The sequence below is a fragment of the Lycium ferocissimum genome, chromosome 7 (genome assembly GCF_029784015.1).
Source record: "Lycium ferocissimum isolate CSIRO_LF1 chromosome 7, AGI_CSIRO_Lferr_CH_V1, whole genome shotgun sequence".
Classification (NCBI taxonomy): domain Eukaryota; kingdom Viridiplantae; phylum Streptophyta; class Magnoliopsida; order Solanales; family Solanaceae; genus Lycium; species Lycium ferocissimum.
Genome location: NC_081348.1, coordinates 10,201,875 through 10,218,534, shown reverse-complemented (window position 1 = coordinate 10,218,534; position 16,660 = coordinate 10,201,875). Strand labels below are relative to the sequence as shown.

At 31.8% G+C, this 16,660-nt stretch overlaps 1 protein-coding gene across 1 annotated transcript; it reads left to right on the top strand.

Annotated features, from left to right (window-relative positions):
- The first annotated feature begins 10,864 nt into the window (after positions 1-10,864).
- Positions 10,865-16,193, top strand: LOC132063309 (gibberellin 2-beta-dioxygenase 2). The gene is made up of 3 exons (XM_059455790.1): positions 10,865-11,395; positions 14,812-15,247; positions 15,691-16,193. Exons 1-3 carry the CDS (start codon positions 11,007-11,009, stop codon positions 15,943-15,945), a joined length of 1,080 nt encoding a protein of 359 aa, XP_059311773.1. The 5' UTR covers positions 10,865-11,006; the 3' UTR covers positions 15,946-16,193.
- The last annotated feature ends 467 nt before the right edge of the window (positions 16,194-16,660 follow it).

The following is a 16,660-nucleotide window of genomic DNA, read 5'->3' as shown; positions in this document are numbered from 1 at the left end:
GAAATTGGGACGTTAGTGTGAAATCCTAGAAATTGGGATGTTAGTGTGAAATCCTCAAATGGATTTACTAGTTGAAAGTTCAAAGCAATAAGGAGAGTTGCGAGTCTTGATTAGCGAGAAAGTCAATGAAGGTGTGATGGTTGAGTTGGATAGTTTGCAATATATATGAAGTGGAATTGACCCACAACCGAAGGAAAAATGAGTTTGAGGGCTTTAAATAGTAAAAGCCTTCGTATTTTCAGATTTTATTTAAAATTTGAACTTAATGGACATGTCTGTTCATGAAACAAGATGACTATTCAAAATAGTCACTTTTCTAACTCTATAAATAATGCCTTCCTTCATGAAGTGGCTATGAAAAATCTGCAGGTATAACATGGGCTTTGTTGTATCCTGAAGGGAATTACTTGTATTTTCCCAATCTGTATACGGGCAATATCTCTTTAAGGAAAGTCGATTCTTCACAAAAGTCGATTCTTCACACTTCAAAGCCATTATCTTGTTCGATTATGTTTTACCTATTTTTCTAACAATCTTAAAGGGATATTGAATCATGAAGAAGATATTCGTTATGAAGAATTCAAAACGGTGACTGCGTGATACTACTATTGTTGTAGAGTCGAACTTGAATTCGATGTATTATTCTTGTCAAGTCAATAAGCAAATCATATAGTAAGAAAAGATGATGAGCAAAGCCGTCTTTCTTGGATATACATGAGTTTGCAAAGTTTTGCCTCAGCCACAGATTTATATTAGATCAGGTTTGGACTATAGTGTTAATGTGTTACTGATAATTGAAAGTGAAAGGAAGAATTTTTGCGGTTGCCGTGGAACAGGGTCATTTGTGTGCCGTCAAGCATGTGAAGATATCGTTCTCATGCAAAGCCATTTGTACTGTTTACAGTGTATTCAGAGAAGAAGGAAAGTGTATCATAAAAGGTTGTTTAGGCAGAATACTGTCGATTCAATTTACCTAAGCAGAAGGGGTATGCGTTTCTTCTTTTAACAAAGAAGCCTTTTGAATGAAATAAAAGTAAATTCATTGCTTCGGTGGGGCAATTGCAATGCCTCTTTTGATTATCAGTCGACAATTTTATCATCAATGCCAAGACATGAACGAAAATCACATGTCTTCTCGTCAAAATAATGGATCAAGGAGGAAATAACACAAATCGAATTCTACTTTCTTAACTCTACTTATTATTTATAAGTTTCTACCCTTTGTGATCTTGTGTGAAATTTATTATAACTATTAGGGTAGATAATTCCATTTGGGATGATCTTAGAATGCATTTTAAGTATGGAATGAGATGTCTTATATGTATATTATGATTTTTATTCCATGCAAAATTAAATAAAATGCCATAATCTATTGATATAACTAAAATGCATAAAGATCAATTGGAATTTACTTTCAAGTTATAAAATGATATATATGAAGTGGTCTATTTGGATGGATCATATTTATACTTGAAATTTGTTATAACAATTTGGGAAGATCTAAAGAGAGTGATAATTTTATTAGTAAATTGCTTAGGATTATGAAATGTTGATAATAAAATATTTGTGTTAGAACAAAATGATTTGTTGATGTTAGATGGTCCTTATGAATTTTGAAAAAGGCATTTGAAATATTTAAAGTGTGGGGGTGTTTGACTTATGATTAAAAGTCAATATTGAATTTAATGTTTAGTACAATTTTGAAGAACTTGAGATAGAAATTATATAGTTCTTCAACTCCCACAAAATCCTTAGGTGGATATTGACATGGCAATGAATGAATTGAGAATTTAGTCTATCCTGATGTCGGCAAGTTGATGAGAAAACTAATTTGAAATCTGACTATACGTCTTTTAAGAAAAATGGTGTTATTTCGTGAAAGAGTGTCACTTATGAAATTATATGTTCTTTTATAAAAAGGAAGTCACTTGAAAGGTTGTGACTTTTCATGATAAGATGTGTTTGTTGAAAGACAACCCTTCGTAAAGACAAAGACATTTCATGGGTCTTGATCTATAAAGTGAAGAACCAACTGATGTTAACGATAAAAATCCGTATAAGATGGATTGGTTACAAGAGTGAAGGTGCTATTTAGAGCATCAAAACAGAGTTGTATTCTATTATGGAAGCAGAGGATATTTAGCATACAAATGCTTTAAAAGAAGGAGATTGGTTGAAAAAATATTTTAAAGGTTGTGGCCATAACTGATGCAACCATTCCCATTTATTGTTATATTAATGATGCTACATTAAAACTGTGTAGTTGATAATTTCATATGTAATGAAAAGTCTAGACTTTTTAGTTTATGACATGTCTATGTGAAAGATTTGCAATTTTAATTTGTCGCGACAATGATTTATATTAATCTTTTAAGATTTATTAAAGAAAATGCAGTACAAATAAATTGTGAGGGAATAAGGCTAAAATCCTTAAACTAAACACAAGTGATGGGAACCCAACTTTGAGTTAGTATATACTCTAACAATACAAGTTCAACGGGTAATAACAAGTCACTTGTGTTGATAAAGCGCCAGTCTCCTCATTTGGAGCCTTGATTCCACTGTACTGCATATTGTTATGTGAGGAGTTAAGGAGTTGTTAAATGCCTGAAATAACAGGGCCATAGTGACAAACTCCTTAGTGCAAACTGTTACGAGAAGAGTGTGAATTTATTCTTAATGAAATTAGTAAATGTGTGCAGTAACAGGGACATAGTAACTAATTTCACCTATATGAATATTAAAGTGGTGCCGCTTCAAAGCAAGATTTAGTGGGTTGATCTTGTAAGTATGCATGGAATCAGGATGAGCATATGACCATAAACGTGCTAAAGCAAATACTGAATTTTCTAAGATACTAAATAATATTTTGGGTGTGATATTTTCGGTTTTGACACATGAAGTTGTGGTTCAAATCTTTAAAGATACCAATAACTTCCTCAGAACTTTAAAGTATTTACACCAATGGAAAGTTTAAATCTATTATAAGTTACTCTCTGGTATGCATAGTGTCACAAGAATATTACAAACTAGTGAGGGATTGTTAGATAGTTTTTAATATAAAGTGAGATTGACTCACGACCAAAGACAGAATGAGTTTGAAGGCTTTAAATATTAAAAGCCTTTGTATTTTCAGATTTTATTTAAACTTTGAACTTAATGGACATGTCTGTTCATGAACCAAGATGACTATTCAGAATAGTCACTTTTCTAACTCTATAAATAAGGTCGTCCTTCATGAAGTGACTGTGAAAAATCTGCAGGTATAACACACACTTTGTTGTATCCTGAAGGGAATTGCTCTCGTATTTTTTTCAATATGTATACGGGCAATATCATTTTAAGGAAAGTCGATTCTTCATGCCTCGAAGCCATTATCTTCTTCCATTATATTTTCCTATTTTTCTAACAGGTTGTGAATCGAAGAGAAATAAATGGAACTCGATGGAGACAAAGGTCAGTTACGAAATGTAATTAAGGGGAAATGGTATATTTTAAGAATTGTTTTAATATTATTTTTATAAAAAATAAAGAGTGATGTGCCATATTCTTATCTGATATGTGGATTCTAATGTGTTATCTACATCAAAGGGATCGATGGATATATGTCGAGTTGTCTCAAACCGGTTGTCGGACGCGATTGGTTTCCGTATGTGATATTGGACAATTCTCACCTCTTGAGCTATCTTTTGGGGGGTTGATTTAGGTCTGAGGTCTATTTCCTATGATGATATCAGAGACAAGTTTATCCCAATTCTCGATTTACCCAGATATTGACCCTCCATATTATATTGTGCGTGCTCCAATTGATAGGCCCGGTCATATTATTTTGGGGGGGGGGGGGGGTTAAGTTTTTAGCACAGGTTAAGGGATAAGAATTTGATTTCTTACTAACTCATGAGTTAACTTTTTGAGGCTGAGTTAAACTCACAATTAATTTTTTGTCGATAAGCACGATCAAAGGTATTTAGTATAGTGATTTAAACATGTTCAGGTATTTGGACAGAATTTCGAGAAGTTGGGGAATCAAAAATAGAATTTGGCGCAACTAGTCTATTTATATATTTATTTATCTATTTATTTATTTAATTATTTATTTATTTATTCTTTCTGTCTTTACAAATTGCAAAATTGTTAGTGCGGCGATGACTGGTTGGGGAAGTAGTTAGAGGACCAACTACCTTACCCGCCGAACTAATCAACTACCAAATTCCTTACCTTTTGCCCCTTCTTCCCTTTTATGTAAGGAACCTTTATTTAATGTTTCTGCAGCCGTATAGCTTTTATTCTACAAAATTGCGGACTATGGGGGGAATTAGAAGGTAAGGCCGGCAATTAAGCTTCCATGTTCAATCCTTAAATTAAGGAATCAACAGAATAATGACATATATAATTTTTTATGTGGTTTGTTTCGTACTTGTCTGGATGCATTATTACATTTTACTAAATATATAATTTGCTTTCCCCTTCAATTCCTTTTTGGTGATTTCTTTTGTTCTCCCGGGTATTAACTTTCCGTAGTTAGAGCGGTTAGCACGTCTTTGCTTCTCATGATAACACAGAAATACTTTTTCCAATTTTCAAATCACTTAGTGAATAATACGACTGCAATCATTATCTCTTTATGCAATATGCACAAATTCAGTATCATTATATATTTAAATTATTTAAAACATTTTAACCGAAGACGAGGAAGAATTTGTTTGCGGTAGTGGTCAATGACGTTAACATATGCCCCTCTTAGTTGATGACAGTAAGTGAAAAAGGTTGAGATACTACATACTCGCATAGTAGTAGTAATAGTGGTAGTATCAATATTGACATATTCTTCAGCAGATTTAGTTAGAAAACTAGCGGAGAAGTGATAGGTAATATTGTCAAAGCATAACATGGCGTTTATGTTTGGTCTCTCCATTGGCCGCAATATTGTGTCCATCTCAAGTTCTCAACCACTCTTCACATCAGCCCACATCTTTAATTTCTTGCCGGCGTGCATGTGTATAAAGTACAAAGAATCTTTTTTGCCTCCTATGTGAATTTAAATTGGAAGGTGAAAGCGTTAATAAGAAATTAGACCGACTTGTTCTTAAATTAACACGCAGTACGAGCAAGCAAGTAAAATCAATTACTCATCCACCGGTCCATATTATATGATGTTTTTAACTTTTGCATTTAGTCCAAAATAAATAGGTACTCTATTTAATTAAGGGTAATTTAGTGCGGGCATCTCTTACTTTCTAGGGGAGTGTGAATTTTTTAGAGATTGTCTAAGCTAAAAGCATGGAGGAAGAATAAATTATGAGAGATGTTGAAGGGGGGTGGTTGCTCCGTTATATGCATGCTAATGGGGCAAGTATGTTTTTCATTGTGGTTTACCTTCATATTTTTCATGGTCTATACTATTCTGCTTTGTTCAATATTAAGATGAATTATTGAAATTAGGTCATTTGATGTTCAACTATCTACTACGTAATTCTTCATTTTTATTTGGATTTGAGAAACTCAATCGTATAGAGAAGTTATTTCATCTCCAACTCGGGATTTTGATTCATAGAATTAGCCATCATATTATATTCATGGATCTATCAACTGCATTTTCTTTAGTGAATGAAAGAAGGTGTCTTAAATTTAGATCAAACTCACGTTAGCCTTGGTATTATAAAATGTTTGAGAAGCCATTCGTTGATTAACTTTCAGGTGGGTAAGGTATCTTCACCATAACTATTATTGTAAGAAGAGAAAACAGAATCCAAGTGCAGCAGCTTGTCTCTCTATAAATAGATTAATTAGTTCCTTTATTGTTTGTTTAACGATATTAAGCAACGAAAGTGATTGTGATGATGAATCATTTGAACCCTGCTACCATTTTGTCTCTCCGTAATCAATTATTTAATTCTAAACTCCTGCTTTTCTTCATGTTACTTGTTTCTCCATACTTCAACAGAGCATAATTGAGTTTCCATATAATATATCGAACCATTTCACTTCTTAGTACTTCTTTTCAACCATACTTGATTTTTATAATGCTAAAAGGTGAGTACTCTCTCAGTTGGTATCTGGTATTAAATACTAACAACAGAAAGCGAAAACAGCATGTGGTTAGTGGTAGGCCTGCAGATAAAGGTGCCTCTAATGTGCTTCGTCAGTTAATTTGCCTCTGAAGTAGAAGGCAGCGTTAGAACAAAGTCGAATTAAAACAAGATCGATGACCAATAGAGGCATATTCCTTCTTGAGTTTGTCTATGTTGACCATTTGCCAAGAAACAAAGTACCTTTAGTTGAACATATAATACTCTAGTCCTATAAATTATATTCTCTCGTTCATCTTCGACTAGAAAACTAACTACAATTTGTTTAATTAACGGCAAACCTCTTTATACCCATGCCACTAGGAATTTTCTTTTTCTATTTTTTTCTTTGTTTACATAAAAGAAGGATGAGTATAAATCTCGAATTCTTTAATTATTTAGGTTGATTTGAAGGAGACAGCCAATCAAAAAGTATGCAAGGTCAAGTAATTAATTAAGTACTTCTTTCTGTGCTTGATAAATTAGTCGTAAACAAATGTGAAGTGGGTGCCATATTATAGTAAATACAAAGACTAAGCGTTGGGATTAGACAGAGACCTCGGTGGTTTCATATTTATATTTTGACTTCTCAAATACATCTTTTCAAAAAGTAGTATGAAACGTTGAAAAAACGTATAGTATAAAATAATATGAAGGTAAAATACAAAACTCCGTAACTACTAATTGAAGCTTTACAGCAGGTTTTTTTTTTTCTTAGGAAAAATATCAACAAAATTTGATTGTCAAATATTAACGGATGGTTCAAGATTACCATGCACATTCTTTAGTAACCTACAAATCTAGTTGATGATCACAGAAATAGATGGTTATTGTATTGGTAATTTGCCGTTTGATATAAATTATAAGATGAATTAAGTTGATAGAATTTTCCAGAATAAAAAGAGTTAGGTCCAGTGATTTGGAAACCCAGACTTATTTATTTATTTCTAGTTACATCTAGAGCCATGGTTATGAATCTTGAGTACAAGTACTTTCATTTTTTTTTTTTCGATTTAATCATCACAATGTAGATAATAATACAAATAACATGAGTAATTGATCCTTTGTTTTTTCTTGGCAAAGGGAAAAAATGTATTTGTGATATACAGAGTCTAATTATCAACCTGACAGACAAACTTGTCCTGACAAATTGACAATTCTACAGTTGCGTAAAATATTAAATTGCAAAGTACGTAATTCTTATACTCCCTACATTCTATCACATTTTGCTTCTCTAGAGTCAAATTACATGTGTGATAACATTTTGAAATGTCTTTTTCTTTATCATATTAATATGAGAAAAATTGCACATTATAATAGTATTTTTCGTATAGATTTCAAATCTAAATTTTAAGTTTAAAATATCAAATTAATCTAATTTAATAGCTTCGAAAATTAATCAAATTAACTCTAAAAAAATGAAACGTGACAAGTAAAAATGAATGGACGGAGTATGTTGATTAAGCTCTAACATCACCAAGACTTTAATAAAGAGTATTAGTTACTACCCCAGTTCAACCAACACCCCTAAAGTCAAAACTATTCACAAGAAATAGGGTAAATTTATACCTCACATAAAATCTTAAGGGCATATATAGAGGGTAATCCGTGACTAAGGCGCACATTTCCACAAGTTACTTTCAGACCAAACATATTTGGTTACAGATATATGTTTCTCAATATATTCTCATTGTCTAACAGAATGCAACAAAGGACTTCCTTAATTCGTTTGAGTAAGAGGCTGATTGGGCAAGCTTATGATGAGCTGGTTAGACCAGTTTATAATAAACGTTTTTCTTATAAATCAAACTCAGTCATATAATATAAGTTTATTATCCCTAACTTTTATAATTTTTTATTTGACTAAATCGTTTACCATTTAACTCTACGAGTAATATTTTTTTTAATCTCCAAAATCAAACATATTAATTACAAGTACATACCTATTATATACCAAATTCAGCACTTGAACTCAAACACGTAATAAGTTATTTATAAATCATGTTCAACACTTAAAAGAACTTTTTAGTGTTTGAGCTTTCTTTATTTTAATTTATCCAAACACGCTTTAAATACACAGAGTATCTGAAGGTGTATGTGAAATTTCGCTATGTGAAATTTCGCAAGAAAGTAGCTCATAAAACAACCCTAAGGGGTCATTTGGTGGGGGAACAAGTTATCCTAGGATCAATTATCCATATTAATTACTCCGTGATTGTTATCCCATCCTCCCACGAGAATAAAAATAACAATATATTCAGGAATATCTAATTTCGGGATTAGTTATATCACGATTTTATACCAATCGAATGTGGGATAAACTCATCTCAAAACTAATTTCGGGATTAATTGTCCCTTATCCCTCGTACCAAACGAGACCTATAGCCAGTTTGGCCAAGCTTCTAAAATCAACTTATTTTGAAAAATGTTTTTTTCAAAAGCGCTTTTCTAAAAGTATTTTTGCCGATTAAAAAAAAGCCATACACCAATTAATTTAGAAAGACTTTAGAGAGTGATTGTTTCAAGCCAAACTTTTAAAAAGTGATTCTAAGTGTATTTTTCCCAAAAACGCTTTTCAAAAAAGTATTTTTGGGCACAAGCAATTATTTAGCTTCTGAAAAACAACTTCTGCTACTCCCTATAAACACTTATTTTCTCCCAAAAGCTTAGTCAAATACCTCACTTTTTAAAAATTAACATTTATTAAAAAATATAAACACTTTCAAGAAAAAATAAATTTGACCAAACAGATTATTAGTATACATATGAAGAGGGAAATTTAAATGGAACAAGAGACTCAGGAAAAGCTGAAGTCAAAATCCGCGTAGATTATTTGTTTCGCGGCTGGTTCAAAAAAGCAATTTCGCGTCACTTAAGATAAACGTGTTGAACAATGAACAGTAGTAGAATCCAAAGAGAAGAAACAAATCTCCGCTGGACACACAGTTTTAATTTGGCCCCAAACTGTCATCCCTTGACTTAATGTCCCTATTTGCCGACCATTCTATTTGTCCCTTAGGTTACCCATCAACACATTCCCCACTCCCCTACCTATGGATCACCATGCCCCTTTCGACATTTTCCCCTATTCCCTCGCCGCCACACCTTAATATAGGACTTCTTTTAAAAAAAAAAAATCTGTTTGACTTGAGTGTCGACCATAGTCTAGAGCTAGCAAAGAAAAAATTAAAGAGAATAGATTTGGCTAGAGTGAATTTTGTATTTTTATGGTTTAATAATTCAGTATTTGAAATTATTCACTACATAATTAATTCAAATTCGTGACATGTATGAGTCTAAAGAGAAAAAAAAATGCTTTCTTGTCAGGAGCTTTCCATTTTCAGTACTAGAATTCCAGTATCTAAACATATCGTTAGGGTGCTGTAACTTCAAACATTCCGCCAGTTAGTACTTAGTACTCCCTCCGCTTCAAATTTCTTTTTTCTAATTAATTTATTTTAAAAAGATTGACACATTTTTATAATTAAAAATAATTTAACTTTATAAAATAATTTATAATTACATAAATATCTAAGGTTAATTTTAAATCATACATTTAAAAAGTTTTTCTTTATTTTTTAAATTCAATGTCAAGTTAAACTAAGACACCGACGGAGAGAGTATTAAAACATGGGTATGCAATTTTCATTTTCAAAGCAATAGACTGATCTGTGATTGTGGTCAGTCTACTGTTGATTCTACTATTTGATGCACGTGCGATATTACCGAGTCTTAAAGTACATCTGAATCTGATCCGTGGACTTGTGGTCACTATTTTAACCCAGTCTTGAAAAGATGTAACGTTTGCTAAAAGTACATCAAATTTGTAGTAATGAAGAAAAAAGAGACTAAGCCCCGTTTGTCCATGAAATAAAAAAAAAATCCATTTTTTTTTGGAATTTCGTTGGAAAATGAATGTGAATTGTTTTTAATCGGTTTACCATAATTTTTGAAATTGTAATTTTTGATGAAATGTAATTGTAAAAAAGTGAAAACAGTGAATTTTTTTGAAAAACAAGTTTTTCGAATTTTTGATATTCCGGAATACAATTTCAAGTTGTATTCGGAATTCTTATGGCCAAAAGTTGAAAAGTGAAAAAAATTCCCTGAATAAAGTGAATAATTCTTATGGCCAAACGCCTACTAAGTTACTCTCCAATTTAAAAAAAATATAATTTTCTTATAAGTTACTACATTTTTTATTTTATCCAAGTTTTTATAGTCATATAAATGTTATGCATAAAATTTTAAATTATAATTTCTTTCTTTTTTGAATCTAAACCGATTACAATTATATCCCATTAATTAGAACGAGTGTCATAAATTTTGCTGGGAACCTCATTTTAAAAATTGTTGAATAGTATACTCCATCCGTCCTAATTTATGTGGTACTTTTTATTTTTTGAGAATTAATTTAACTAAATTTTAAAGCTAAATTAGATTAGGTTAACTCGATATTTTAATATTAAAATTTATATATTTGAAAATTACATGAAAAATACTACAAATGACAACTTCTCATATCAATTTATAAAAATACATTTTAAAATGATAGTTAAAATTTATACAATTTAAATTTCAAAAATTAAAAAGTGCCATATAAATTGAGAAAAGGTTAGTAAAAAAGTTTGTCAAGGTCGTGGCAACACCCCTACGCTTCCTTGCCCCCAGTCCCACGGCACCCACGACACCCTTTCTTGTTTGCTTTTTCTTGTTATTTTTTTATAATAAAAAATATTCCTTTATATATCCTTTGAGGGCCCCTCTCCAAGTCCTAATTCCCTCGTTTCCATCTTTCTAATCTATTTATATGCATCATCGACGAGAGCTCATATCGATAGGGCATTCTAGCAAAACTCAACTCCTCCATTAAAGTCTTCACTCTTGAAAATCACATACTCCTCAAAGACAACTTATAACTTGATTATACATTCTAATATGGTCGTGTCAACTCCAACTCCGCTACTACGGCGTGCTAACAAGAAAACCTCGGCTTTAGGAGTTCCCACAATTGACTTGTCCGATGACAAGTCCAATGTGTCTGAACTGATAGTGAAAGCATGCGAAGATTATGGTTTCTTCAAAGTAGTAAACCATGGTGTTCCAAAGAAGGTTATTGCGAGAATGGAGAGGGAAGCTGTGGACTTCTTTTCACGTCCAGTTTCGCAGAAGCAACGCGCTGGACCTGCGACTCCTTTTGGGTATGGTTGCAAGAACATTGGATTCAATGGGGACAAGGGTGATCTTGAATATATTCTTTTGGAAGCCAATCCTGTTTCTCTTTCTCAACGAGCCAAAACCCTCTCTAATGACCCTTCTACTTTCAGGTAACATTTGTTTTTTTTTTTTTTTTTTTTTTTTTTTAAATTTTATTGGTTGAAAGAATAAGTATATTACTCATTTCATCACATTTACGCGACATTTGTCAATTTATATTAAAAAAAAAAAGACTTTTAAAACTTATATTTTAGGACAAATCTTAAATATTTGTATCTCTATAAATAATATAATTAAAGCTAAAATGATAATTATAAAATTAAATTATTTCTAAATATAAAAAAGATGGCAAAATAATTAAGACAGTAGTAATACTTAATATGCGTCAAAGTAGAAGTAGTTAGTGCAATTTATAGCTCTCGAACTAGATAAGCCAGTACAGTCCGTGTTTTGCCTAACAAAGGTAGTTTTTAGCAGAGAGGAACCAGCTATAGAAACAAACGTATTACCATAATTATGTTTTCTTTTATCCTTTCCTTAACTAGTAGGTCGCTATTCTATTTTTCTCTTAAATTATGTTGACTAGGTGAAATGAGAGTTTCCTAGCTGCTGGTGGCCGGTGTATTAACAACATGTAGTCATCATCATAGTTTGATCTGTGATTCAACATCTGCCACTGTTACAATTTTTTTTAATGTACATCTTATTGTGAACGCGATTTGATCTACGTCCATCTCTTTTTAGTTTATTCGGGTCAACTTAATAGGCTTTTTTTAATTTGCAAACATGAAAATTACATCTCAAAAATCAAGAAACGAACATAATTAGCGTCTTAAACAAGGAATCACACTCATTAACACCCATTAACAATAGAAGTAAGATCAACATTTTCACCACCAAGGGACTTGCATCTCTTATGTATATTAAAAAGTGAATTTGGACAAGTAAAATAACATCTTCAATAAGAAAATTACACCAATCAAAATAAGAAAAATAATAAAAAAAACTCTTCAGTAGGTAAATACACCCCATAAGTAAATGTAGAATTAGATAAACTACAAGTTCTAAAAAATAAATCATAAATTTCATGTTTTTTTTAAGCAGTGCTACGAAATTTTCATCACAATTTAAGTAATAAAGTGATTTAAATTGAATTTAACAATTATAGAATAGCATACATTTTTATAATACACTCGCTCCATTCATTTTTATTTATCCATTATACTAAAAATATATGTTCACTTTTACTTGTTAGTTATATAGTTTGAAAAATCAAGACATAATTTATCATTTTATACCTATTTTACCCTTATTATTAGTACTTAAATTCATTTCCCATTTTATTTATTGCTTATTAAGAGTGTCCCAAGTCAAATCTATACAAGTAAACATGGAAGGAGGGAGTAACAAACAAAAGAAATTATAAAAAAAAAGAAAAGAATTTTTGTCTCAATCCAAAATTCTCATTGAGATCTAAGTTTTTCAATTTAAATACTCACAGATTTGAGATTAAGAGAAATGCTTAATTTAAGGGATTTTGAAGTTTCTATTTGTGTGTTCTCGCTAAAAATCACAGATAAAATAATAGAAATGAGGAAAGACAATATAAATAATAAAAAGATAAATAGAAAATTGGGAGAGCTAAAAAGGAAATTACTGGTACAAAGAAAGTAAAAAAGCACAAAGAAAAATGGGAGTCGAAAAATGTTCAAGATATATTCAAACTTGTGTCTACCAGTCGTGACACCTTTGTCTAATTTACAACTGGGGGTGACAAAATTAAATATTTAACCTAATTTAAGCAAATTACAACATAAGTATATAAAATATTTATTAACCTAGGGGGTGCCATGCCACCCGCTACCTAAAGGGTAGATCCGCCCCTGGTCATCACAATGTTAAAAAAAAAAAAAAAATCACAATGTTAATGTATCCTGAAATCGTATCTGATATTCTGATCCATCATAATTAGCTCGAACACTGGCGATTGACAGCCATTTCATTTTACAACTTGCGTTTTATTTTTTTCCTTGAGATGAGACACATTTCTGATTTAGATTTACAAAAAGACTTAGACATAAAATGTGAACATTCAATGGCGGTGCATGTACACAACCAAGCTGATGAAACTCTCCGCTAATCCAGCTTTGTTATTTGGACCAAGTCTCAGGTCATAAAAACAAAGTGCAGTTTGTTCTTCTGATTATTATGCTCTACCCCACTTAAACAAAATCAAGTGGGCATTATATTATCCTGTAGGCCATTAATGAATTTACGTCGCATTCGTATAGTTCCTCTCATATTCACGTAATATATTATTATACAATTTGGTTTGGTTACATCATCAATTACGTGTAGGGGGGATAAGAATTAGTAATATTTACTTTTTTCCTGAAGATATTCTTAGAGGAGATGCATTAATGGGTCTTCTCAACTGTACCAAACGTTTCATCAAAATTATCTACAAATTTAAATCTTGTTGCGCAAAGATAATTAAATATATAATGGGAATTTGACGAAAAGTTAAAGTAGTATAATATAAAGACTATAGTCTTAAGGTAGTTAGTTTGAGGCTAATTAAATTAAATGGTTACCTGGAAACAGACTAGTTATATTCTTTTTTTAATTTATACGGGTGGCAACTCCTTTTCAGGAAAAAAGATAGGTTACCTAATGCCTGTTTGTTCTAGCTAGCTAGCTGCTGACTGTTGACCAGCGAAAGGCTATATTGGATTTTTAAAATGCAAGTCAAATATATGTTTACACGTACGTGGATGGATCCCCTTTCTAGGTCAATATGGTGAGCTTATAGTTGGATGAGAAAAACCTTTCAGATAATAGCATGCTAAGTTATAGACACGACCAGACTACCCAATTGTTTTCGAATTTTAGATGTATATATCATCTTCTTAATCCCCAAACAGTTGCACTGTCAACTGTAAACTTGATGCATATCTTTTTATTTTATATTTATATAAATAGACTTGTAGCTTTCTATTAGAACATCTAAACAAATTTATAACTAATATATACTATTTCATCCGTCCCAATTCATGTAACACCGTTTGACTAGACACACAATTCAAGAAAACAAGATTTTTTTTTGAAATTTATGATCTAAAACAAAGCTTAGACATTTGTGAGGCTATAAATCATTTTATTAAAGATAAAATGAATTTTAAAGTTAAAATTTTCTAATTATAGAAATGTGATATATAGGACATATGAAGGAATACTTTTTTACTTTTATTTTTCGCCGTTGACAAGCATAATAAATGTGAGTATTATTATACTAGTAACTACTAACTAGTAACTACCGGCGGCAAACGGGATAAGTCAATGAATAATGTAACCAATTTTCATTTAGGACCACGTACAGGACAAGAATAAGTCAAAAGCCTTTAATTATATTTCATGCTATTTTAATGTTATAATGTTTTATCGTCACAATCTTTAAATAAGCAATTTAGTTCTTGGGGTACTCCAAGCTGATGTCATTGTGCAATTTGCCTTGTAAATTATGCAGCTGCGTCACAAATGATTACATAAGTGCAGTTAGGAAGCTGGCTTGCGACATTCTTGAATTGGTGGCTGAAGGTTTACGGATGGAAGACAAGTCTATGTTTAGCAAGCTCATAAGTGATTCACAGAACGACTCTTGCTTCAGGGTCAATCACTATCCCCCATTTAATGCACCTAATCATAGTCATCATCATAAAGAATTTAACAATCATTGGGACCCATCATCAGTGGAAGAAGAAGAACGACTCCACATATCTCCTCTCCCTACTGTTGGATCAAAATCAAGAGTTGGATTTGGAGAGCATACTGACCCTCAAATATTAACTATACTTCGATCAAATGACGTTAGTGGCCTCCAAATCTGTTCTCATGACGGATTTTGGATCCCTGTTCCTCCAGACCCCAATGAGTTCTTTGTTTTTGTGGGGGACTCCTTTCAGGTCGGTGCCTATTATTTACTACTTGCGTTCAAGTTATATACACTTAACAATGTCAAAATTTTGAATACTATTAGTTAAATATAACATTGTATACCAGATTGATTATCAATTTTACTAGATTATTAAATACTTTCTCTATCCAAATTATCTATTATTCTTTTTAATTAGCATATCTCAAAAGAAAGTAATACGTTCTTATTTAGAAATAATTTAATTTTAAAATTTTCATATTAACTTTAATGAAATGATTTGTAGTCACATAAATATCTATGATTTAATTTAAATCGTTTCAAAATCTTTCTTGATTAAATTTCATGGTCAATCAAACTTTGCCATTGAATTCAAAGTTTTTTAATAGAAACATGGACTCAGAATAACATGTACTAAAAGCTTTTAAAGCTATTGAATTCAAGGACTAATTATGGGAAGAACAAATGGTGCAGGCTTTGACGAATGGAAGATTCACAAGCGTGAGGCATAGGGTGCTGGCGATGAATTCATGGAAGACCAGAATGTCCATGATGTACTTTGCGGCTCCTGCACTTAACGCTTGGATAAATGCTCCTCCTCAAATCAACAATATTCTTTTGACTCATAATATCTACAGGCCTTTCACATGGGGCGAGTTTAAACAGACTGTATATTCCTTGCGTCTGGCTGATAGTCGTCTTGACCATTTCAAAAATCACACCCAATAGATGATACCTCATTAACTTTATTTGCTCTCCAGGAGAGTACCTTTGCTCGCTCGTACTCTAATGTGAGGAAAAATCTTTTGGAGGCCTAGGAGGTATAAAATTAATTCCATATGCGTAGTTAGGTGTATTGATAGTGTAAATTTGTTGTTTACATTTTCAGTATATAGAAGCTAAGTTAGCTCTTTATAATCTTGTACCAATCGGCTGTCCGCTATATTATGATGAATGATGGCAATTCTTTTTTGGAACTTTAGACAATTAAGAAAAATAGCAGTTCGATCGATGTAGAAGGCATTTTGTGTTCGCACAAAGGTACGAAAAACGGTCACGCTTTCACACAAATTTCGAACTTGTAACTTATAAATTGCACTAAAACCGTCCCTTCATCTTCAGACAACTAATAAGATAAAGTTTATAAAAGAAGAAAAAATGTAAGCCAGTTAATCCTAATTTGCAAAATTTTCTTTGAAAGCTCATACATATGTAGCTCTTGTGGCACATTCTGGATTAAACATTGTAACCGCAACTATTGAATCCACATTGCATCAAACCCTCTGAGCTGAAATTTGGGATCTTGTCTGTCAGCAGTCTGTTGGATATTACTTTTGCGCATGCTTATTGAAAGTCACATCCTATCTTGGCTGTATATTACACCTCAAATGATTGTTACCTAGCTAGGAGATATGGTGCAAGATTAATTAAGTGGAATGTAACA

Coding starts and splice junctions, on each gene's coding strand:
- LOC132063309 (XM_059455790.1), top strand. CDS start 11,007: ATGGTCGTGTCAACTCCAACTCCGCTACTACGGCGTGCTAACAAGAAA. Junction 11,396..14,811: donor AATGACCCTTCTACTTTCAG/GTAACATTTGTT, acceptor TAAATTATGCAG/CTGCGTCACAAATGATTACA. Junction 15,248..15,690: donor TTGTGGGGGACTCCTTTCAG/GTCGGTGCCTAT, acceptor CAAATGGTGCAG/GCTTTGACGAATGGAAGATT.